The 21767-nt window shown below is 36.8% G+C and overlaps 1 protein-coding gene across 1 annotated transcript in view; it reads left to right on the top strand.

The window, feature by feature from the left end:
* The window catches only part of LOC131769216 (cilia- and flagella-associated protein 58-like), a 49583-nt gene that overhangs the window by 22616 nt on the left and 5200 nt on the right, over positions 1-21767 (top strand). The window contains exons 17-27 of the mRNA XM_066167850.1: positions 10214-10251; positions 10634-10706; positions 11210-11404; positions 11543-11840; positions 12515-12597; positions 13265-13459; positions 13630-13927; positions 14604-14686; positions 15347-15541; positions 15710-16007; positions 17542-17624. Coding sequence (XP_066023947.1) covers positions 10214-10251; positions 10634-10706; positions 11210-11404; positions 11543-11840; positions 12515-12597; positions 13265-13459; positions 13630-13927; positions 14604-14686; positions 15347-15541; positions 15710-16007; positions 17542-17624 — 1839 coding nt within the window. The remainder of the gene's footprint in view (positions 1-10213; positions 10252-10633; positions 10707-11209; positions 11405-11542; positions 11841-12514; positions 12598-13264; positions 13460-13629; positions 13928-14603; positions 14687-15346; positions 15542-15709; positions 16008-17541; positions 17625-21767) is intronic.

The following is a 21767-nucleotide window of genomic DNA, read 5'->3' as shown; positions in this document are numbered from 1 at the left end:
GTTTGATCAAATTCCAACCCACAACTTTGCTTAATTAACTTAAATTAATATGAAATCTAAAATATAATTAAAACCTGAACGAGGAAAGAATCTCTGAATAGCGCAACTTGAGCTCTCTAAGAGAACTTTTTCGTTAGTTGATAATAACCATTAAAGAGGTACATAGTCCAACTCTTTAACAAAACCTAACACTCAATATATATTTGTGAGGTGCCTCAGTTCCAACTACAGCCTTGGCATCATTCGTCAGAATGTACCAGATCCGATTTGCCTCTCGCTTCGTTGGCTTTTTTGAAATGCTGTTGAAGCGGGATGAAAGCCTTAGGAAAGATCGATCAATATTATTGGATTTTTACTGTTTACTTTTACAATTGATGTGGAAGAATTTTGGAGAAGCTGTTTTTTTAATGAAACAATCACGGTTTGAGGGTCTCAAGACTAAGGATTAAAATTTTTCAATTTTTACGCCTAACGGCTGAAATTTACGGCTGTTTTACGGCTTTTAACCCCATTAAGACCCTCAGGTTTGCATTCGTGGGGAAAAATTTTATTTGGCGCGAACAGTTGCGAACGCCAAAGTACTGTACGCAGAGTAAAAGAAATTTGGAAAAAGGGGGGATTTCAATACTAACAAAAGAAAAGGCTTGTAAGTAGGAAAACAGGCTATTCACACTTTTTTTTAAAAATCGTAGTTACCAAAACAAGGAATGACCTAAAATGATCCTGACTGATGTGTACAATCACCTAAAGTAATCTATAACGGATTACACAACTGAGTGCTTACCCAAAGAAAGACTGAAAAGCAGAAGGTGCTGTGAACAACCGGAAGTCCCTGAGGAATTAAATTCCAGAGAATTACGATGCACTTTTGTGTGGTGGAAAGTACCCAGTTTTTCTCCAGCAAAGCGGATTTTTGTGATATGTTAAGACCATAGCGCTGTGTCATTTTCACAATAAACCTCAAGCTAGGTAGGAAAATACGTAATTTTTTAAGTACGGATTTCCTGAGGTAAGAAATCCGGAAAAAAGTCAAACTTTGCCATGGTATAATAGATAAGGTAAAAGACTCAACTAAGACTTATGGCTCAATCAACTATTTCAATGATTCAATCGACCATCACGAATTATGTTTATTTCAGTTTATTTCAAAACATTTTATCGTTTTCGGTCAACCTGTTGCTTAACAGTAAAAAAATGACTAAGGTAGCGTCTACGTTTCCAGTTATCGGTGGTGAAGGACGCTCTAATATTATGCCAACTTGTACAAAAAGCTGCAAATATATCTCGCAAATGATTAACTACTGCCACAAAAAAGAACTACCACAATCCAATTACCTTGGGTAACTCGACACCAAGGCAGTTCGAAATCGGATCTCCTGAATTAACTCAAAGTTGAAAATGGAAACAAGATCAGAATCATTTATTTGATTTACCTCTCCGTTTTATTAATTCTTGGGTCATTACCGTCTGTCAAAAGCTAAATTGGCTTCATTGGTTTTGCTTTTGAAGTCTGAACCTATTGCTACAATTTTAATTTTATTTGAAGAATGTTCACGCACAATAATTAATATCTTAATATGCCCGACATAAGCATTGCAAAATTCAAAATGAAAACACAAAAGCGACTGTATCTATATCTATACAAAGACATCTCATGCGTGGAACCTCGTCACCTTGTCTGTCGCGCGCAAATTTTTTATATTACCTTACGTCATATAGGAAGTTTTTGCATAAGTAGATCGCAGTGAGGCAGGATATTGTTTATTGACAAGGTTTGATAAAACAAAACTAAGTTTCATCTGAAAATGGCAGGAAGAGACGGAGAGGTTAGTTCATGTAATATAATATAATTGTTTATATCGTTATTCAGTTTAATTCTATAACAGACAGTTTTAAACGCCATTTTCGAGGACGCTAATTTACGCTACCTTTTCAACACTTAGCTCAATCTCTAAACGAGTTTCGAATTTCGAGTTTCAGTAGAATGTAAGATTTGTGTCTAACGAGCAGTTTTTGTTCCCATTATTTGCAATGTGCTGTTTCGTGCGACCTCGAGTGAAAAGAAAATAAGATGTTTTTGAGACAAAAACCAAACCTCTAGATATCTGGTAAAAATGTCGGCAAGATGGCCTACTACAATTAGATTCGGGATAACTTTTTTTTAGGTTTAAGTTAATGAAACAAACATAACAGTTAAGACGATGTATTATTTAACTTAAAGAAAATTGAAAACTTCTAATATAATCTTTAATGAGCGCTTTGAAATCAAACGTGCCAGTCGAGACGAACCAAGATACAACCAGGTGCATCACTGTTGCAGGTCTCCCATTAAAGATTGCAATGCGCACAGGGCTTCTTTTTGCAGCATCCCATCGATTGGTGTCTCCTTTTGAAACACGAGAAACACGGGCTTGACTTTTAAAGGAAATCAAAATGTTTGCAGACGGGAATGATTAAAAAACCTACACGACGCACACTTCCTACTTTATCAAGAATACGATTATTGTTGTCTCACTAGCTGCTCTGCATCTTAGGAGACAGTCTTTCTATAACATTTCTTATGTCGTCGGGGCTTTAAATCTTGTTGAGATACCCGGTAGTTTTGAGGATGTTGGTGCAATCAAATCAGAGAATTGAAACACCAACAGATTCAGCATACTTCTGGGTTTAGGTACATACAGCTACGCACAATCTGTTAAGCTCTTCCCTTGTGTGTTGCTTTAACGAATACAGTCTGCCTGCACTTTCATGTTTATTTCCTTCGATAACAGTCTCGAAGTTATGCGCGAAAAATAAAATAAACTGGAGCAGATCAAATTCTGTTGGGAGCTCTGGGAGATCTCCTCGGGAGGATTGGCCTCGCGCGGAGCGGATAAGAGAGCATGGACACGACGCCAAGAGTAGTCCTTTCAACATTTAACTTAGCATACTCCTCTTCCCTGGCTACTGCCTTCTTGTGTTTCTTTTCCAGTTTAAGCTGGTCAAATTGATCATTAGTTAGAGAAATCATGAGAGGTGAAAAGAGTAAGAAAAAAAATTTGTCTGTACCTTCTAGGAAAACATTGAATGATTGAATTTGAATTCAAATCTCAGTGAGCATTAAATGTTTTTATTATTTAGTGCCGACAACCTAGAAACCTCTCTTTTGGTTAACAGGACGAGCAGGATTTTGCATACGGGCTCTTGAGTCAAGCGGAATTGGAGTAAGGAGAACTGGAGGTAAATCCATTGAACATTATTTATGAATACGTGTTACCTATTTTACGTCTTTTGGTTTTAATGGGTGTGCTTAAGGTTTGATGAACAAGGCTGAAGATCTGTTTTTCAACTGCAGTGTTATGATTAAAACCTGGTGAACCGTAAGAAAATCGATAAAGGTAGAATTTAGTTTTGATGTGCTTTGAATTTAGTTTTGTCCCTTCACATTCATTAAAACTGCTCTGCCTCTATTGGGAATGGGGGTGGCTTCTAAATCTTCATTTGAAAAGTGATTTTCACGTCATGTAAATATTTAAAGCATTATTTGTTAGGAAGCTTGTGGGGGCGAGTTTCTATTGTGTAACTTAATTAATTTTAAGAACCAGTCTTTTAACTCTTGCTCTACGTTCCGTCCAATTATTCATTTCTTATTTAAATGGAATCTTTCCGTGTATTCTTTTGGGTCTCTCCTATTTCCCTGGTTAAAGCAGACTGCCTTAAAATTCCAATATAGAGCATCATTTGACTTCTCCTTTCTTGACCTTCGACGTAGTGGCGTAGTGGTACTTTTGTAGTGATATCAATACCCTGAAATGGTATACGATAAGTTTGTAAGTGCCAACACCTTGATACTTAATTTCTTTATCATTTACTGTGAACATTTTCAGAGCCTGACAAGTGTTACTGTTTCTCCTCAACAAGATCAATGATGTTTTAGCGTTAATATCTGGACTATTTAAATGGAGAATGAATATTGCGAGTGTGCAATAGTTTAGTCAATCTTTTTACCTCCTTTCTGACGGAATTCTCCCAAGGTGAGACCGATTATTCTTAATGTATTTCTCGGCTCAATAAACAAACATTCATTAGCTTTTGTCGGTCAGCCACGACTCGGGACTCGATGCCAGCGTGGCTTTGCATATTGAAACAAACTGCGAAGTCTTGTCATATAATATTGTTTTAAAATAATATCATATTTAACCGAAATCCAAGGAATGTATTATTTTGTCATTATTGTTGTTACAGAAGAAAGAAAATATTTGCTTGTTTATGAAGTCGTACCAGAGGACACTCAAATGAAAACATCCTACGCAAGAAACAGCAAGCTGTTCGAAGACATTTTTTGACACAAGTTTCAAAATAAGGATAAGAAACACAATAGCCTCTATTTTGCGCGAAAATTTGCTCTTATATTTGTCCTTGGACATTCATGATCTGTCAGGAGCCCATCACTTGATCTGTTCATTGAAGCACACATTTTTCCTTATCATCAGTTCATTCGTTCCTTGAATTTCGCCGCGCCCCTGAACGTGTTTGAAAGAGAACGTGGATATCGATGAAAAACAGCTGTTCCTCGTTAGTTACAGGGAGCCTAGAACAACAACAAAAAAAAAAAAAAAATAATTTCTCGTTTTTAATTACCCATTTTGTTTTCCCATTCCCATTCCCCATTCCTGCTTTCAGTAACATAGGAATTTGTCTCATTTTCAAAATGGGGGACTTTGCCGCGAAAAGGTCGTCTCGGTGTCATACAGTGTCCTTCCTTGAGAATGGATCATATAGAGGACAGGGCAGCTGAATTGAAACCGAACTAAACGGCCCTAAATTAGCTCAAGAAACTCACACGATGTAAAGGAACAGCTACTTAAGTGAGGTAACTTTGTCTAGATTTCTTACGTCTGCAGTGCTACCGTCTATTCCCGTATTTGCATATTTACGGAGCTTGGGCTTCCTGAGCTTTAAGAAGTGAATAAAGAGAAGATGGTTCGGTAAGTAAAGAAAAAAAAAACCCAAGAAACGAAATCAGAATCATTCATTTGATCCACCTCTCCGTTTTCTAAATTCTTAGGTCATTCCCACTTGTTAAGAGCTAAACTCGCTTTATTGGTTTTGCCTTTAAGGTCTGAACCCATTGCTACAGGTTAATTACATTTGCAGAACGTTCACATACAATATTTGATATCTTCATATGCCCGACATAAGCATTGCAAAATTCAAAATGCGAACACGAAAGCGACTGTATCTAGACCAATGCAAAGACATCTCATGCGTGGAACCTCGTCACCATGTCCGCCGCGCGCAAAATTTTATATTACCTTACGTCATAAAGGAAGTTTTCGCAGAAGTACATCGCAGTGAGTCAGGATATTGTTTATTGACTACGTTTGATAAAAAAAAAACTAAATTTCATCTGAAAATGGCAGGTAGAGCTGGGAGAGGTTAGTTCATGCTTTGTAATGTAATTGTTTATATCGTTATTCACTTTAATTCTATAACAGACAGTTTTAAACGCCATTTTTGAGAACGCTAATTTACGCTACCTTTTCAACACTTAGCTCAATCTCTAAACGAGTTTCGAATTTCGGTAGACTGTAAGGTTTGTCTAACGAGCAGATTTTGTTCCGATCACTTTCAAAGCGCTGATTTGTGCGACCTCGAGAGAAAAGGAAATAAGATGGTTTTGAGGCAAAAACCAAACCTCTAGATATCTGGTAAAAATGTCGGCAACATGGCTTTCTAGAATTAGATTCTGAATGTTTTTTCAGGTTAAAGTCAATGAAACAAACATAACAGCTAAGACAATGTATTCTCTAACTTAAAAAACAAGAAATTGAAAACTTTAATATAATATATCTTTTAATATAAACAACGGTAACGACGACAGGAAATATCCTCAGCGCTTAACATTGGGCGTCTTGCAAACTGAAAACCGTGGCAACAACATATCAACAATCTTTCCGCACGAACTTTTTGATACATTTTATCTCAATAAGTGGAGTATGATCGGTAAATATCGCAAAGAAGGTTGCAGATCTACTGATCTCGATGAATTACAATATAGAACGCTTTTTAACAAAATATCGTAAAACGAAACCAAAGTAATCACAACAGCAAATCAGATGGACGGCAAATGCCTTGAAGATGAGAACTCAAAGTAAAACCAATCAAACTGCCTGAAGCGCGGGAAAACGTGAGAGACCATGTGGTGATTGGTTTAATTTTTGTACCTGATTAGTAGAAAGAGTGGCACGAGTTTTCTGGTCGCTGCGATTGACGTATGAAGTCACCGGTATGCGGCATGTCAGATATCGGCCATTTTCGCTGGCAATCGAATTCGTCGCCATCGGCGAATTAATTCACCGAGTATCTCTTCGGCTTAAGAGACCTCTTGACAGTTATTCGACAAGGTTGAGCAAACTATCGTGATTTGACAGCATAACATATTATTCATCACTGTTTAAATTTCATAAGAATTGCCAGGAAAGGAAAAGAAAACAAAAGGAAAAAGAGAATTTCACTTTACTCTTCTAAGAAAAAATTGGTAGTCTATTTCGATTCTATCTTATTTTTCGTAAGCGATATTAAATTTAAATAAAAACTCCGCGAATTCTCCATGCATGGAATAACTTGCACACGCAAAGTCGCTAAAAAGTGCAACTCCAGCTTGGAGAGAGAAAACAAATAAAAACGGCTACTCACATAACCCATAGTCCCACGCGTAATTTCGCGCGAGCTTCCAAAATTTAAATATCTGAGCACGCGTTACGCGTCACGCGTCACATCAGTTGGCTTTTATTTTAAAACATTTTGCCTTCCCATAGCATGTTTCTGAATTACAGTTGAGATGTTTCAGTTTTTTAATTGGTCAAATGACAATCTTGGCTACATACTCAAATTTTAAAAGCTACACGGGTGTGGCCATCATGGGTGTGGCCATGATACACTGCAACAATTCGTCCTCATGGTCAACTTTGTTTTGGAGTGTCGAGCATAATCACAAGGTCTACGTCTCCAATTCTTACGCCAGAAAAGACTTAGCGATTTTATTCGTTGATCGGCGAAAATCATCAGGCGCGCCCGCTGCAGCGATGACGGTTTTCAACACTAATCGCCGCGATTGGCTTATAAAATCGTTGATATCTGGCATGTCACTTTGTATTAGCGGCTTAATGTCCTAAGAGCAGGAACACATTATTTGCGCCATTTCCTCCAATCGCCATCTTTGACATCTAAGAAACAGAAGTGCTTCTGACAGATTCAGTGGCCAAGTGTCCTCCCGTTTGGCCCGAGCGAAATGATGGTTTGGGGTTAGCACAACCTCGTTTGGTGATCTGAACTCCGCCAGGTTAACGGACGGGGAATAACAGCGGGGACTTTACGAACACTGTGATCAGCTCCTCACCGGTAACCACTTGGACCCCTATTATATTATTATATCCCTACGGCATAAATGACTTTCCTTGCAGTTTTCAGTCTTTAAATTTGTGGGCTCCTCAAAAATGTGGGCAGCTGATGGATTGAATCTCCATATGTTAGTCAAAGTTCGAATGTCTTGCTCTGGAGTAATTGTCGGTCTAACAGCTTTCTTTAACTCTTTAATTACCGGAGCCAGCGGGTACAATCTTCAAGTTAGCCGGTTGTCTTACACTGGAATGACATTTGTTTTAATACTTCAATGCAGAGCGCGAGCCTCTTTTCCGACAGTACGGGTGTTCTATGGAAGATCCGAGAGCGAAAAGATCTCCAACCTCAAGCCATGTTCGTTAGGGGATCAAGCGATTCTCTAAAATTTTTTCGCCCCATTCTAAGCCCTTTGGTTCCAAGTCCTGATGAAAAAGCATCCCTGGAAGAAGCTGCCAGAGCTGCCATTCCAGCAAGTCATGAACGGAATTGACCATCGAAAGTATACCACGCCTAGTACAAAGTCGATCTTTAATGAGCACTTTGAAATCAAACGTGCCAGTCGAGACGAACCAAGATACAACCAAGTGCATCACAGTTGCATGTCTCCCACCACAGATTGCAGTGCGCGCAGGGCTTCTTCTTGCGGCATCATATCGATTGGTGTCTTTTTTTGAAACACGAGAAACACAGGCTTTTCTTTTAAACGAAATCAAAACGTTTGCAGACGGAACTAATTAAAAAACCTACACGACGCACTCTTCCTACTTTATCAAGAATACGATTGTTGATGTCTCACCACATGCTCTGCATCTTAGGAGGCAGTCTCTCAAAAACATTTCTTATGTTGTCGGGGATTTAAACCATGTTGAGATACCCGGTAGTTTTGAGGATGTTGGTGCAATCGAACAAGAGAATTGAAACACCTACAGATTCAGCTTCTTCCTGGGTTTAGGTACAAACAGCTACGCACAATCTGTTGAGCTCTTCTTTATGTGTTGCTCCAACAAATACAATCTGCCTGCACTTTCATGTTTATTTCCTTCGATAACAGTCTCGAAGACATGCGCGAAAAAATATTAAACGGGGGCTTTTTTTCTCGATTACGAGTTTTTCTGCTGCTGATTTACGAATTCCTCCATCGCACGATTTTGTCTTTCAAGATTATAGTAGGCTTGGTCTCTAAGGCTAAATTCGTCATCAGGGTCTAAAGCAGAAGATCTCGGAACCGTTTTTTGCTAAGTCTTCTGACTCACGAGTACGATAATCGCATTATAAAACATGGATCAAATTCTGTTTGGAGCTCTGAGGATCTCCTCGGGAGGACTGGCCTCGCATGGTGCGGATAAGAGAGCATGGACACGACGCCAAGAGTAGTCCTTTCAACATTTACCTTAGCATAATCGACTTCCCTGGCTACTGCCTTCTTGTGTTTCTTTTCCAGTTTAAGCTGGTCAAATTGATCATTAGTCTGAGAAATCCTATGAGGTGAAAAGAGTAAGAAAAAAATTTGTCTCTATCTTCTAGGAAAACATTGAATGTTTGATTTTAAATTCAAATCTCAGTTTTTATTATTTAGTGCATCTCAGTTTTTATTGTTAATATTGTAGCGCATCTCAGTTTTTATTATTTGGTGCATCTCAATTTTTATTATTTATTGCCGACAACCAAGAAACCTCTCTTTTGATTAACAGGAGGAGCGAGATTTTGCCTACGGGCTCTTGAGTCAAGCGGAATTGGAGTAAGGAGAACTGGAGGTAAATCCATTGAACGTTATTTATGAATATGTGTTACCTACATTACTTCTTTTGTTTTTAATGGGTTTTTTAATTTTTAATTTTTTAATTTTTAAGGCTAAAGATTTGTTTTTCAACTGCAGTGTTATGACTAAAACTTGGTGAACTGTAAGAAAACTGATAAAGGTAGAATTTACACCAAAAACACATTAGTAGATAATTAGATATGATAAATATCATTCTAAATGCTGTTACTATCGTCATTATCATTGCTCATAAATGCAGTTTAGAATTTGAACATTTATATCTCTGTCACAGATCGAAACACGAGGGTACAGACCCGAATCATTGTGAGTATCTTAGTATATTTATGGGCAAAAGTTGTTACTTTACTAAAGTAAAAGCGAAGAAAATTATAAAGGAGAAGCTTTTTAACGTGGGTGGTTTTCCGAGAGCGAAGCTCAAGGAATACCAATAGCTCCGATAAACAGAAAATGTTCAAGGTGAAATAATCAAGAACACTTTCGCGCCAAATATAGATTATTGTGTATTCACAATCCATAGGATATTTTGGCTACGCGCAGTACAAATTTTTTCGGACAGCTTTCTGACCCTTTATTGCTTTTGATTTTCAAATTTTTAGTTGAAAATTTGATAACACCATATATCCCCCAGTTTTCGGTCGGGTGACACATTACATTTGATATATTAGAACGTGGAATATTCTTTTTCTGCAGTGATTATGGATAGTCACGCATCTTTTGATCCTCTGGGTATGGATTAAAAGTGCAGGAATCAAATTTGTCATGACAGAAGAGGCTACTCTTCTTTGTTTATTATTCTACCACCTCGTAAGCAACGAAGAACATTGGTTTGAATAATGTCAACCTAGATCTAATATTTGGCGATAATTTTATCAAAATTAAGTATTGGCTGATAGGTTAAACTTTAAGGACGTGAATGGAATACCGTGAGTGTTAGCAGGGAAGGTCAAAAGGAAAATCCGGGCAACTTCTTACTTTCAAGTGTATTTTAGCATAAAAATGTAAAATAGAAGTCTTTGGTCTATTTTTCTCTTTTAATATAATACTACACAGGAACAGCAACGAAGAAAAGAGCAAGAAGAGCTCGAGAGGTATGAGTATAAACGATAAAGGGAAATTCGATGAGAACTTTTAAATTGATGCTTAATCTAATTAATTTCATGATTTCATGTCTAGGTAACACAAAACGGATCATCCGTGAAGCTGCATTGATTTTAACATCGGCCTAAATTCAAAATAAAGAAATAGTGTTTCAGTGAATCTTGTAACTGATATTTTCCCTAGAAATGTTAAGCAACACTTCAGAGACGAAAAGTTGAGTTGTATTATTTGCACTTTGGTGCGGAAGTTAGACTGATAATTAGCACAGGTTAGAAATGAATGGAACCCGTGTCACTTTCGAAAATCTCACGAGCAGTTGTAGCACTCAGTTCACTCTGACTCATTTATTCGGTTTGATTCATTCTCTTAAAGTGTGGAGGAGCTGCTTAAAATCAAGCACGAGCTGACAAAAGAAAGGGATGAAAAGCTGTCTGAAATTGCCAGAGTAAGGGTTTTTGATTTCATATTTTCCATTCAAATTTTCTTTCGCTCTTTTACATGCTCTGTGAATTTTCATGAGCCAGCAAATGTTCAACAAAAATTTCAACATAAAACCGTCTTTATACAGTAAGTTATCGCGTGCAGTTTAGTAACTTTGCAAAAACATCTACGTTATCGTGTTTAAAAAAGTATGAAAAGTAAGACTCACAAATCCGTGCAAAGCAAATGCTAGACCCTGTTGTCATTTTTTGTAGAAACTGGTAAATATGGGTCCCTTATAAATTTTTATGTCAGCCACAAATTTCCATGAAACCTCACAGACTCCTTGATATTGATATTTTAAAATAAATGTTTATTAACAAGCAACGAATATGATTTTTTTTCAGTAAAAAGTTAGAAAGCACAATGATCTTCTAAGTGGTCCATTAGATCTTAAATTGATAGACGACAGGTATCCATAGTTATGCATTAGGTTACATTCGCATGACTTTTTTTTTTTTTTGACAGCTGAAAGAAGACATTCAAGTCCAAAGTAATAAAGCTCAGCGAGAAGCTAGAAAAGGAGAGGAACTTAAAAAAGAGTTGAGTCAAGCAAAGAGCGATTTAGAAAATAGAACTGCTGAGCTGCAGACAAAAGTAGAAAATCTTCAACGTGCACAGGAAGACATCACAAAACTTGACCAGCAACTCAAGGAAGAGAGGGTAAATTTTTTAAGAGTTTTTATTCAATTTTCATTTATCTTCAAAAAAAAACTTTTAGGCTTCCCTTGGTCATGGATACTTCTTTAATTAGAGAGGAATGGCTTCCAAGTGTTGATGATAATATTTGATTTATTTTAGATAATGAATGAAAAAGCTATGGAGTATACAGATGCGTTGAATGCTCGCCTAAACAAAGTCCAGCAAGATTTTGATCAGCAACTTGTCAGCATTGATCGGCTGGCCACGGAAAACGCACAGAAAGGTGCCGAGTTAAAGGCAAAGGAAGACGAGATAAACGGACTGAGACAGGAAACACTGCACCAAAGTGCAATGGCAGAAGCCATCCAGAGAAAGCTGAGAGCCATTGAGGATCTGAAGATTGAGGTTGAACAACGCGAAGGAACTCTTAAAGGACAAGTTTCTGGCTTGAAAAAAGGTAAGTGGAATGATGGTATGAAAAGAGAATGTTTGTCTTTTGTGAAACTAGGCAGATCTCAGACAAATCTGGCTTTCCCTTTTCCTCAGTTCTAGAGTAGCCCCAACAAGGCAAAGTCACCTTAATCAAGATTTTGCTGTAGATTTAAGGGACTTACACATATAGACAAGGTCAACTACAAATTGCAGCTTTTTCCAAGTATTGTCCTATAAATAAGTTATCTTTGTTGTATGATTAGTACTAAGGTGAGCTGCAATTTATGCAATGGCAGGAAAGAAGCTTTTCCAGTCTCCCAGACACTAGTTGTGTGCAACTACCAACTGAGCTACTAAGCCACAGATTGGTAGCGGGGCACAACATAAAGGATCCTTATGATGATAAACTTTTAGTTCAATGTTAGAAATTATGTTGCTATTCATTGTGGTGAATATTGTGATAGATGTTGTAGGGTTTGCGTCACGATATGGAGTCAGGCAAACAATTCATATTGATTGCCTTACTCAATACGGTGAGATAAACGATAAAACATCTATTAAATTCTTTAGTTCTCGTTAAAATCTATGTCATTACAAATAATGATAATTAGATTGTCAAACATACTCACCAATTAAGATTACTCAAATGAGATGTAACCATTACAATCTATAAACTCTCCCTTCCTTTATTGTAATCAGAACTTGAATCAAGCAGAATGGAAGCTGAAGCAGATAAAAAAGCCATCGATGATCTTGTCTGCGAAAGGGCCATCCTTAACCAGGTACTTTACTCTTATCGATTTTACTCTTAATCTGGGCTTAGGAGTTTTGTGGTTTCGGTTTTTAGAAGGGAATGTTATATCTAATATTTGATTTTATTTTTGTGAATAAACCTTTTAAAAAATTTTGAATTTGGAGTCAAGTGGTTCTTGTTGTCGGACCTCATCCCGTTTGCTGTGTTTTGAATGAACCTGGAGTATTTACTTTCCTCCTGTATAAGCCGCTGGCAAATATCTGTATTCTAAATTTTGAAGACAAAAACATCTTCACACAGTTGCTCATCGTGTGTTCTTAAGTAAATTATTAAAGTTAGCGAAAATGCAGTTTTTGACTCATTACAACGTATGACTCTAAACTTGCCAATCTATATCAAGTAAGTGCTAGACCCTGTTGTCATTGTGTTGTAGAAGCTGGCAAATATAAGGTCTCATATAAATCTTGATATGTTTGCCACAAATGTCGATGAAACCTCTCCGACTCCCCAATATTGCTATGTATATAATAACAATGGTTATTAAAAAGCAACGAATATGATTTTTTTGTTCCAGTAAAAAGGTTAGAAAGCAAGATTATCTTCTAAGGTGTCCATCACATTTTAAAATTAATGGAAACAGTTTTCCATGGTTATACATTTGGTTAAATTTGTAGGATTTTTTTTTGTTTCCACAGTTTAAAGTAGACATCCAAGTCCAAAGTGATATAGCTCAGAAAGAAGCTAGAAAAGGAGAGGAACTTAAAAAGGAGTTGAGTCAAGCAAAGAGCGATTTAGAAAATAGAACTGCTGAGCTGAAAACAAAAACAGAAAATCTTCAACGTGCACAGGAGGACATCACAAAACTTGACCAGCAACTCAAGGAACAGAGGGTAAATTTGTTAAGAGTTTTTATTCAATTTTCATTTATCTTCAAATGTTCATGTCAATATTCGTGTGATAGGAAAAAAAAACTTTTAGGCTTTCCCCGGTCATGGATACTTCTTGAATTAGAGAGGAATGGCTTTCAAGTGTTGATGATGATATTTGATTTATTTTTTAGATAATGAATGAAAAAGCTATGGAGTATACGGATGCGTTGAATGCTCGCCTAAACAAAGTCCACCAAGGTTTTGATCAGCAACTTATCAGCAGTAATCGGCTGGCCACAGAAAACACACAGAAAGCAGCCGAGTTGAAGGCAAAGGAAGAGGAGATAAACGGGCTGAGACAGGAAACACTGCACCAAAGTGCAATGGCAGAAGCCATCCAGAGAAAGCTGAGAGCCATTGAGGATCTGAAGATTGAGGTGGAACAACGCGAAGAAACTCTTAAAGGACAAGTTTCTGACTTGAAAAAAGGTAAGTGGAATGATGGTATGAAAAGAGAATGTTTGTCTTTTGTGAAACTAGGCAGATCTCAGACATATCTGGCTTTCCCTTTTCCTCAGTTCTAGAGTAGCCCCAACAAGGCAAAGTCACCTTAATCGTGATTTTGCGTGTAGATTTAAGGGACTTACAAATATAGGCAAGGTCAACTACAAATTGCAGCTTTTTCCAAGTATTATCCTATAAATAAGTTATCTTTGTTGTATGATTAGTACAAAGATGAGCTCCAATTTATGCAACGGCAGGAAAGAAGCTTACCAGTCTCCCAGACACTAGTTGTGTGCAGCTACAGACTGAGCTACGAAGCCACACGCTGGAAGCAAGGCACAATTTAAAGGATTCTTATGACTATTAACTTTTAGTTCAATGTTAGAAATTATATTGCTATCCATTGTGATAAATATTTTGATAGATGTTGTATGGTTCGTGTCACGATATGGAGTCAGGCGAACAATTCATATTGATTGCCTGACTCAATATAATGAGATAAACAATAAAACATCTATTAAATTCTTTAGTTCTCGTTAAAATCTATATGTCATTACAAATGATGATAATTAGCTTGTTCGACATACTTATCAATTAAGATTACTCAAATGGGATGTAACCTTTACAATCTATAAACTCTCTCTTCCTTTATCTTATTCAGAACTTGAATCAAGGAAAAATCAAGCTGAAGCAGATAAAAAGGCCATCGATGATCTTGTCTGTGAAAGGGACATCCTTAACCAGGTACTTTACTCTTGTCAATTTTGTATTTAATCTGAGCTTAGGAGTTTTGTGTTTTTGGTTTTTAGAAGGGGATGTTATATTAAATATTTGATTTTATTTTTGTCGACAAATCCTTTAAAAAATTTTAATTTGGAGTCAAGCGGTTCTTGTTGTCGAGCCTCATCCTATTTACTGCGTTAGAAATGAACCTGGAGTATTTACATTCCTCCTAGTTAAACCACGAGCATATATCTGTACTCTAAATTTTAAAGACAAAAACATCTTCATACAGTAGCTCATCGTGTGTTCTTAAGTACATTTTTAAAGTTAGAGAAAATGCAGTTTTTGAGTCATTACAACGTATGACTCTAAACTTACCAAGTTATGCCAAGGAAGTGCTTGACCCTGTTGTCATTTCTTTGTAGAAATTGGCAGATATAGGGTCTCATATATAAATCTTGATATGTTTGCCACAGATGTCCATGAAACCTCTCAGACTCCCTAATATTGCTATCTTTATAAATGGTTATTAAGAAGCAACGAATATGATTTTTTTGTTCCAGTAAAAAGGTTAGAAAGCAAGATTATCTTCTAAGGTGTCCATCACATTTTAAAATTAATGGAAACAGTTTTCCATGGTTATACATTTGGTTAAATTTGTATGATTTTTTATTTCCACAGTTTACAGTAGACATCCAAGTCCAAAGTGATCAAGCCCAGCGAGAAGCTAGAAAAGTGGAGGAACTTGAAAAGGAGTTGAGTCAAGCAAAGAGCTATTTAGAAAATAGAACTGCTGAGCTGAAAACAAAAACAGAAACTCTTCAACGTGCACAGGAAGACATCACCAAACTTGATCAGCAACTCAAGGAACAGAGGGTAAATTTGTTAAGAGTTTTTATTCAATTTTCATTTTTCTTCAAACGTTCATGTCAATATTCGCGCGATAGAAAAAAAAAACTTGTAGGCTTCCCCTGGTTATGGATACTTCTTGAATTAGAGAGGAATGGCTTTCAAGTGTTGATGATGATATTTGATTTATTTTAGATAATGAATGAAAAAGCTATGGAGTATACGGATGCGTTGAATGCTCGCCTAAACAAAGTCCAGCAAGGTTTTGATCAGCAACTTGTCAGCATTGATCAGCTGGCCACAGAAAACACACAGAAAAAGGCCGAGTTGAAGGCAAAGGAAGATGAGATAAACGGGCTGAGACAAGAAACACTGCATCAAAGTGCAATGGCAGAAGCCATTCAGAGAAAGCTGAGAGCCATTGAGGATCAGAAGATTGAGATTGAACAACGCGAAGAATTTCTTAAAGGACAAGTTTTTGGCTTGAAAAAAGGTAAGTGGAATGATGGTATGAAAAGAGAATGCTTGTGATTTTTAAAAATTAGGCAGATCTCAGACATATCTGGGTTTCCCTTTTTCTCAGTTATAGAGTAGGCCAACAATGCAAATTCACCTTAATCGTGATTTTGCGTGGACTTACAAATATGACAAGGTCAACTACAGATTGCAGCTTTTTCCAAGTGTTATCCTGTTAAATATGTTATCTTTGTTGTATGATTAGTACTAAGGTGAGCTGCAATTTATGCAACAGCAGGAAAGAAACTTTTCCAGTCTCCTAGACACTAGTTGTGCGCAACTACAAACTGAGCTACGAAGCCACACGCTGGGAGCAGGGCACAATTTTATGGATTCTAATAAAAATGAATTTTTAGTCCAATGTTAAAAATAGAGAATAATATATGGATGCGCATTGATATGGAATTTCTCTTCGAGTGTTTAACTCGAGAAGAGAATTCCATATCTGCAATTAACCGTGTAATATATAGATTTAGCTAAGCCTTAAAGCGGAGCTCGCTTTTTTTTTCCCGCACGTCTTAAGGGTTCATCGCCTTGCCCCAGCCAGGACTAGAACCCGGGTCGTCCGACTCGGAGCCCAGTGCACTGACTACTGGACAGAGCCGTGGCGTTCGCGTGCCCGCAGTACAGTTGACCACGCATGTTAAAAGTAGGACCTTGTACGGTCGTACGGTCGTACGGTCGTACATCCAAATTCACGATGAAAAAATGCGTTGAATTATTACAAAAACAACAATAAACGTACTTTTCACTGAAAAAAAATTCTCAGTTATTGACTTTGTCCTCATCGACAGAAGAAATATTTCACGTACAGTGCCAAAATCGACCAGTGGCGACTCTACCAACTTGGCTCCAGCAGTCGACTTTTGTTCTCAGACACGAGAAATGCCATTACCAAAGCCACTGAATGCGTAACTTTCGGTTTTTCTTTTCATACTTTGGTTTTCTTCCCATTCTAGAAAAGTTTGAACGTCAATGTCTGTAAACGATACGGATTTTTCAGTTTTTTAACAGTCATAATCCGAGAAAATTCCGACAAACGACCTTGGATTGAGAATGGTTAAGGCTTTACTGTTCATTCATCAACCCAACAGAGTGGCGAGAAAGGCGAGTGACGTGCTAACAGCTGATTGGCGATATCAAAGACACGTGAAAAAATATCGTATCTTTTCACGTGTGTTGTTACGGCTTTTCTCAGGGCTGGAAATCCTAGTATAACACCATAGTTTATATGATAAATTATGTTATTATTCATCGTGGTGAATAACTTGATAGGTGTTTCATCGTTTGTCTTATGATAAAGAGTCAGGCGACCAATTCATATTGATAGCCTGACTCTATATCTTGAGATAAACGATAAAACATCTATCAAATGTTTTAGTTCTTGTTAAAAGTTGATGTAATTACAAATCATGATAATTAGATTGTTTGACATATTTAGAAATTAAGATTACTCAAATGAGATTTAACCTTTACAATCTATAGAATTTCTCTGCCTTTATCTTAATCAGAACTTGAATCAAGCAGGAGGCGGGCTGAAGCAGATAAAAAGGCCATCAATGATCTTGTCTGTGCAAGAGACAACCCTAACAAGGTACTTCAACCTTGTCAATTTTACTCTTAATCTGAGCTTGGGTGTTTTGGGTTTTGGTTGTTAGAAGAGGATGTTATATCTATTATTTGCTTTTATTTTAGTTGATCAATCTTTTAAAAAGTGTCCAAATTCTGTTATAACCTCAGGAACATTGATGTTTTATTAAAAGGGAATGTGGATTTTGGATGGAACATCGTTCTTTTTATGAAAAAGATCATCGCTTAGATAATTCTCCTTAGGTGGGCTAAAAACAGGACCAGGACCTCATCCTGTTTGCTGCGTTATGAATGCACTTGGGGTATTGCCATTCCCCCTGAATCGAATGTTTGTCCATTGCAGGTTCCCCTCCTCCCACCCCTCCCCTGGACTGACTGCTAGTCCATTACAGGTTACTCTCCTCCCACCCCACCCTTAGGAAGTCTTAAGGCACCCTAAGGCACCGCAATTTTTCTAATCCTATGTTATCGAGTATAATTAATAAGAGCGAGGATTTGAGTTTGTCTATGTGCTTAAATACACACAGGAGGAGATGGAAGCAAAAGAAAAAATGAAAATGTAAGTACTACAGGTTGTCTCATTCGTTGCATTAGCACCGTGCTTTTTAAGTGCTTTCATGTCTCCCGATCTTGCTGCAAATGTATAAACTAGGGAGTTATACCTGTGTCAACTTGTGGTTAATGTTTGCTTACCTGAAAAATACTGAAATGAGTAAACAACAGCTAAGTCTGTCTTAGAGTCAAATTTTGGCATCGCAAGCTGTCGGATTATTCGCACACAATCAATTATCAATTAATCAATCTGGGAAGTTACAACCTTTCCCCCTTATTTAGACCCTGCAGCACCCCTTTCCCTCTCTCGCAATATTTAATTCCTTGTTAAAAATTAACACTTCTTCTAGAATTAGTAAGAGCCATAAACATTTCTATTTGCTTGAAAATATTTGGTTCACATATTTTCCCAATTTTGAAATATTCCCTAACGCTTTCAGTGTTAAGGAGCTCCAGTAAAATGACACAAAAGGATATTTTGTTTGTCTTCGTGAAGTGATATCACAGAGTGCTGTAAATGTTTTTCTTCTTTTTACAGAGAATTTAAGAAATTAGAAAGAAACTTCGCCATCTATCGCCTGGAGGTAAAATATCTGTAATTGAGCACTTTGTACGTAGAACGCTTTATCTTGTTGGTGAATCTGATTTCCAAGCTTATGCATTAAGCGGAATCAAGTGACAAATATTTTTATGTTTGTATTTACGGGCGAAATGTTTGAAGATTATTGTCTTACCGAAACGATTGATGAGATTGGAAACATGCCGTTGTACTTAAAAGGTGTCCATAAAATTTTGAATTTTGTCGCGCCGTAAAAGTGAAAGAGCTCGTCCAAATATCTTTGAAGTGCTCGTAAAAAAAAGACACAAAAGCTTGTTTCTTCTTCTTCAAGAAACTATTGAAGCATTCTTGTGACTTCTTGTTGATTTTGACGAGACCTCTGTGAAAGATCTACTTTGAGCAGAGGCGACGAAAGTAATTTAGAGAAAAATATTGCATTGTAGGTAATTTAGCATAACAACCAGTAAACTTCTCTCTTCACCAAAGTAACGATCAAAAACCACCCGCTACCTGCAGCTGAGAAGTGTTGACGGGGAAGTCTTGAGGTGTTTCATAGTACCACTGAACAATATCATAAACATAGTCTTGTAATTGGTTTTTCAGGGGAAGATGGCTCTGCATGAGATGGAGAAGTAAGTAAATATAATTATTCGCTTATCAGCAATGGTTAGAAGACTGTTTCTTCAGATGAAGTTTTCTGAGAGTGTAGCCCTGCTGAGAGGCTGGGTTGAAATTATGGTCACAAAAACGCTTGAATTTATGGAAATGAAGATCTATAGCCCATTATCAGTGGAGAAAATTGAGGAAAGATCTATAATAAGCAGTCGAAATACTTCTCATGTTTTTTAATCTAGTGAATTTGTAAACCATGCAGTTCAAATTTAGTTACAAATTAAGGTGAGTGGAAAATTTCGTGGTGAAAATTTTATCTAAATTTCTTTCTAAAAATGCAAATAGCACGTGTACTGAGGAATTTAGCTACAAATTTTTCTCTAAGAAAATTCCAATAGCTTCGTAATTTCTAGATAATTTGATTACTTGTCGTCATAGTAGCAAAGAGTCGATCATCTAAAAAGCCTCGGTGAAGCTTTTCTAATTTTTAAGTAAATTCAACCATTTAGTAGATCACGACCTATTATATTATTTAAGTTCATAAACCTTACACTGTTAACTGGAAGAGTAAAATTTCATGTTGTATTTCACTTTTTACAGCAAATTGGAGGATGCGAAGAAAGCTCTAGCAGACGTAAGTATACTTGAGAAATGTCTGCATTCAGTTGCAGCACTTTAATTTGTTTTCAGCTTTAGAAATCTGAAATTATTCATTTCAGCTTCTCTTGTAACTTTTCATCCAACTAACTTGTAAAGAAGTGCAAACTATCTAGCCAACTGAACTTGTCAGCGTGGTTGAGTATGTCTTAGGATGTGGCTCCTGATCAAAGTATTCCAAAAGCTGAAAAACAGATCCCCCTCTCTGACCGTCTGTTGAAATTGGAATACTACGACTTTATTATGGCACGAGCAAAGTGTAGTTAAATGCATGCGAACACTCATCACCGGATGCAAAGTGACGATTCCCGGTTGAATTGATTTATTTTGTTTCATCAGAAACGTTTGATAGCCATATAACTATAAATTTGATAACTTCGACCGTTCACTTTTTTTTGCAAAAAAACCTCAAATCTCGGCTTCAGTTTGAGATAGTCCCGTTATGACACCATTCTCGGTTATTAAGTAGTTACAATGGAATGCCTATTGTGATTTTCCCATCACATTGTCAAGACAAACTTACTATCTTTGGAGCTGTTAAAGATTTTAACCAATAATATAATTTAGTTTAATATTATAATTAGGGCCTTTCCACACTGGTGACTGAGTTGTTTATTTAGACAATTTTTCTTTCATCACGAACATTTTACAAGTGCGGATGGCTTGTCGCAACTTCACAAATTTTGGCCAAATCAGACATATCTTCAAACGCACCACCGATAAACCAAACCTTTATAACCTTGTCAATCATTTTTCGTAAAAGCGATGACAAGTGTGTAATTGAACTGAAATCAGTTTACTGGAAAGGCAAAAATTGTCATTTGCTGCAAAACTCGGGCATTTTATATTTTGAAAACGACTTAGGACCAATCTGGGAAATTGATTTTCCATAGACAGTTAGAAAGTAATAATGAAAGATCAGCAGAATTAATTACCATCGGTTGGGTTTACCATGAAATGCGATTTTCAAGGACAATTCATTATCTAGAGAAGTTTTACATGCCATGACAACCTCTTTTAACATCCTTCATCCATGTCAGACGAAAATCCCCCTAATTTATAACCTAAAAACGTAAGTAGGTAGCTCTTGCTGAGATAACTCGGCCTACAATCCTCTGAAATCGTCTTTACACATAACTTTAAGTTCTTGAAACTCCCAGGGATGGGCATTCTGATAGGAGTAATATTACTCTTTAGACGGTCTTTACAAGAACTACTGAAACAATGTCAACATCCCGTTACACTTAAAACAGCAAGCAATCCAAATGTTATACCATCATCACTAACAAACACTGTGTTTCTCTTTTGCTAGGGAAAAAGAAATCAAGGAAAAAGAAAACGGCTGGGCGTATTTAAATGTCTTTAATTTACCTCTGTATTTTCTTTTATTTCTAATGTCAATTATTTTTTCACGATGTACTGCAATTTTTCATCCTCTTTCGCAATTTTTAATGCTTTTCCTACGATCTTTTTAGCTTAGACAATACCTACCTTTGTTCGATTTCGGTTTAGAAGTTTTTGTTATTACTGGTGTCAATTATATTTATGTGACGTGCTACAGCTTTTCATTCTCTTTCGCCATTTATTAATGCTCTTCCTACGATCTTTTATCTTAGACAGTACCTTTATTTTTTTTTGGGTTCAGTTTTAGAAGTTTTTTTGTAATACTGATGTCAGTTATATTTTTCCTCTCTCTTGGTTTTTAATTCCTTTCGCAATTTAATGTTCTACGATCTTTTTATCTTAGAAAGTACTTTTCTTTTATTA

The sequence above is a fragment of the Pocillopora verrucosa genome, chromosome 1 (assembly GCF_036669915.1).
Source record: "Pocillopora verrucosa isolate sample1 chromosome 1, ASM3666991v2, whole genome shotgun sequence".
In the NCBI taxonomy this organism is placed as follows: domain Eukaryota; kingdom Metazoa; phylum Cnidaria; class Anthozoa; order Scleractinia; family Pocilloporidae; genus Pocillopora; species Pocillopora verrucosa.
The sequence above is the reverse complement of the archived record's forward strand: the minus strand, read 5'-3'. Positions and strand labels throughout refer to the sequence as shown.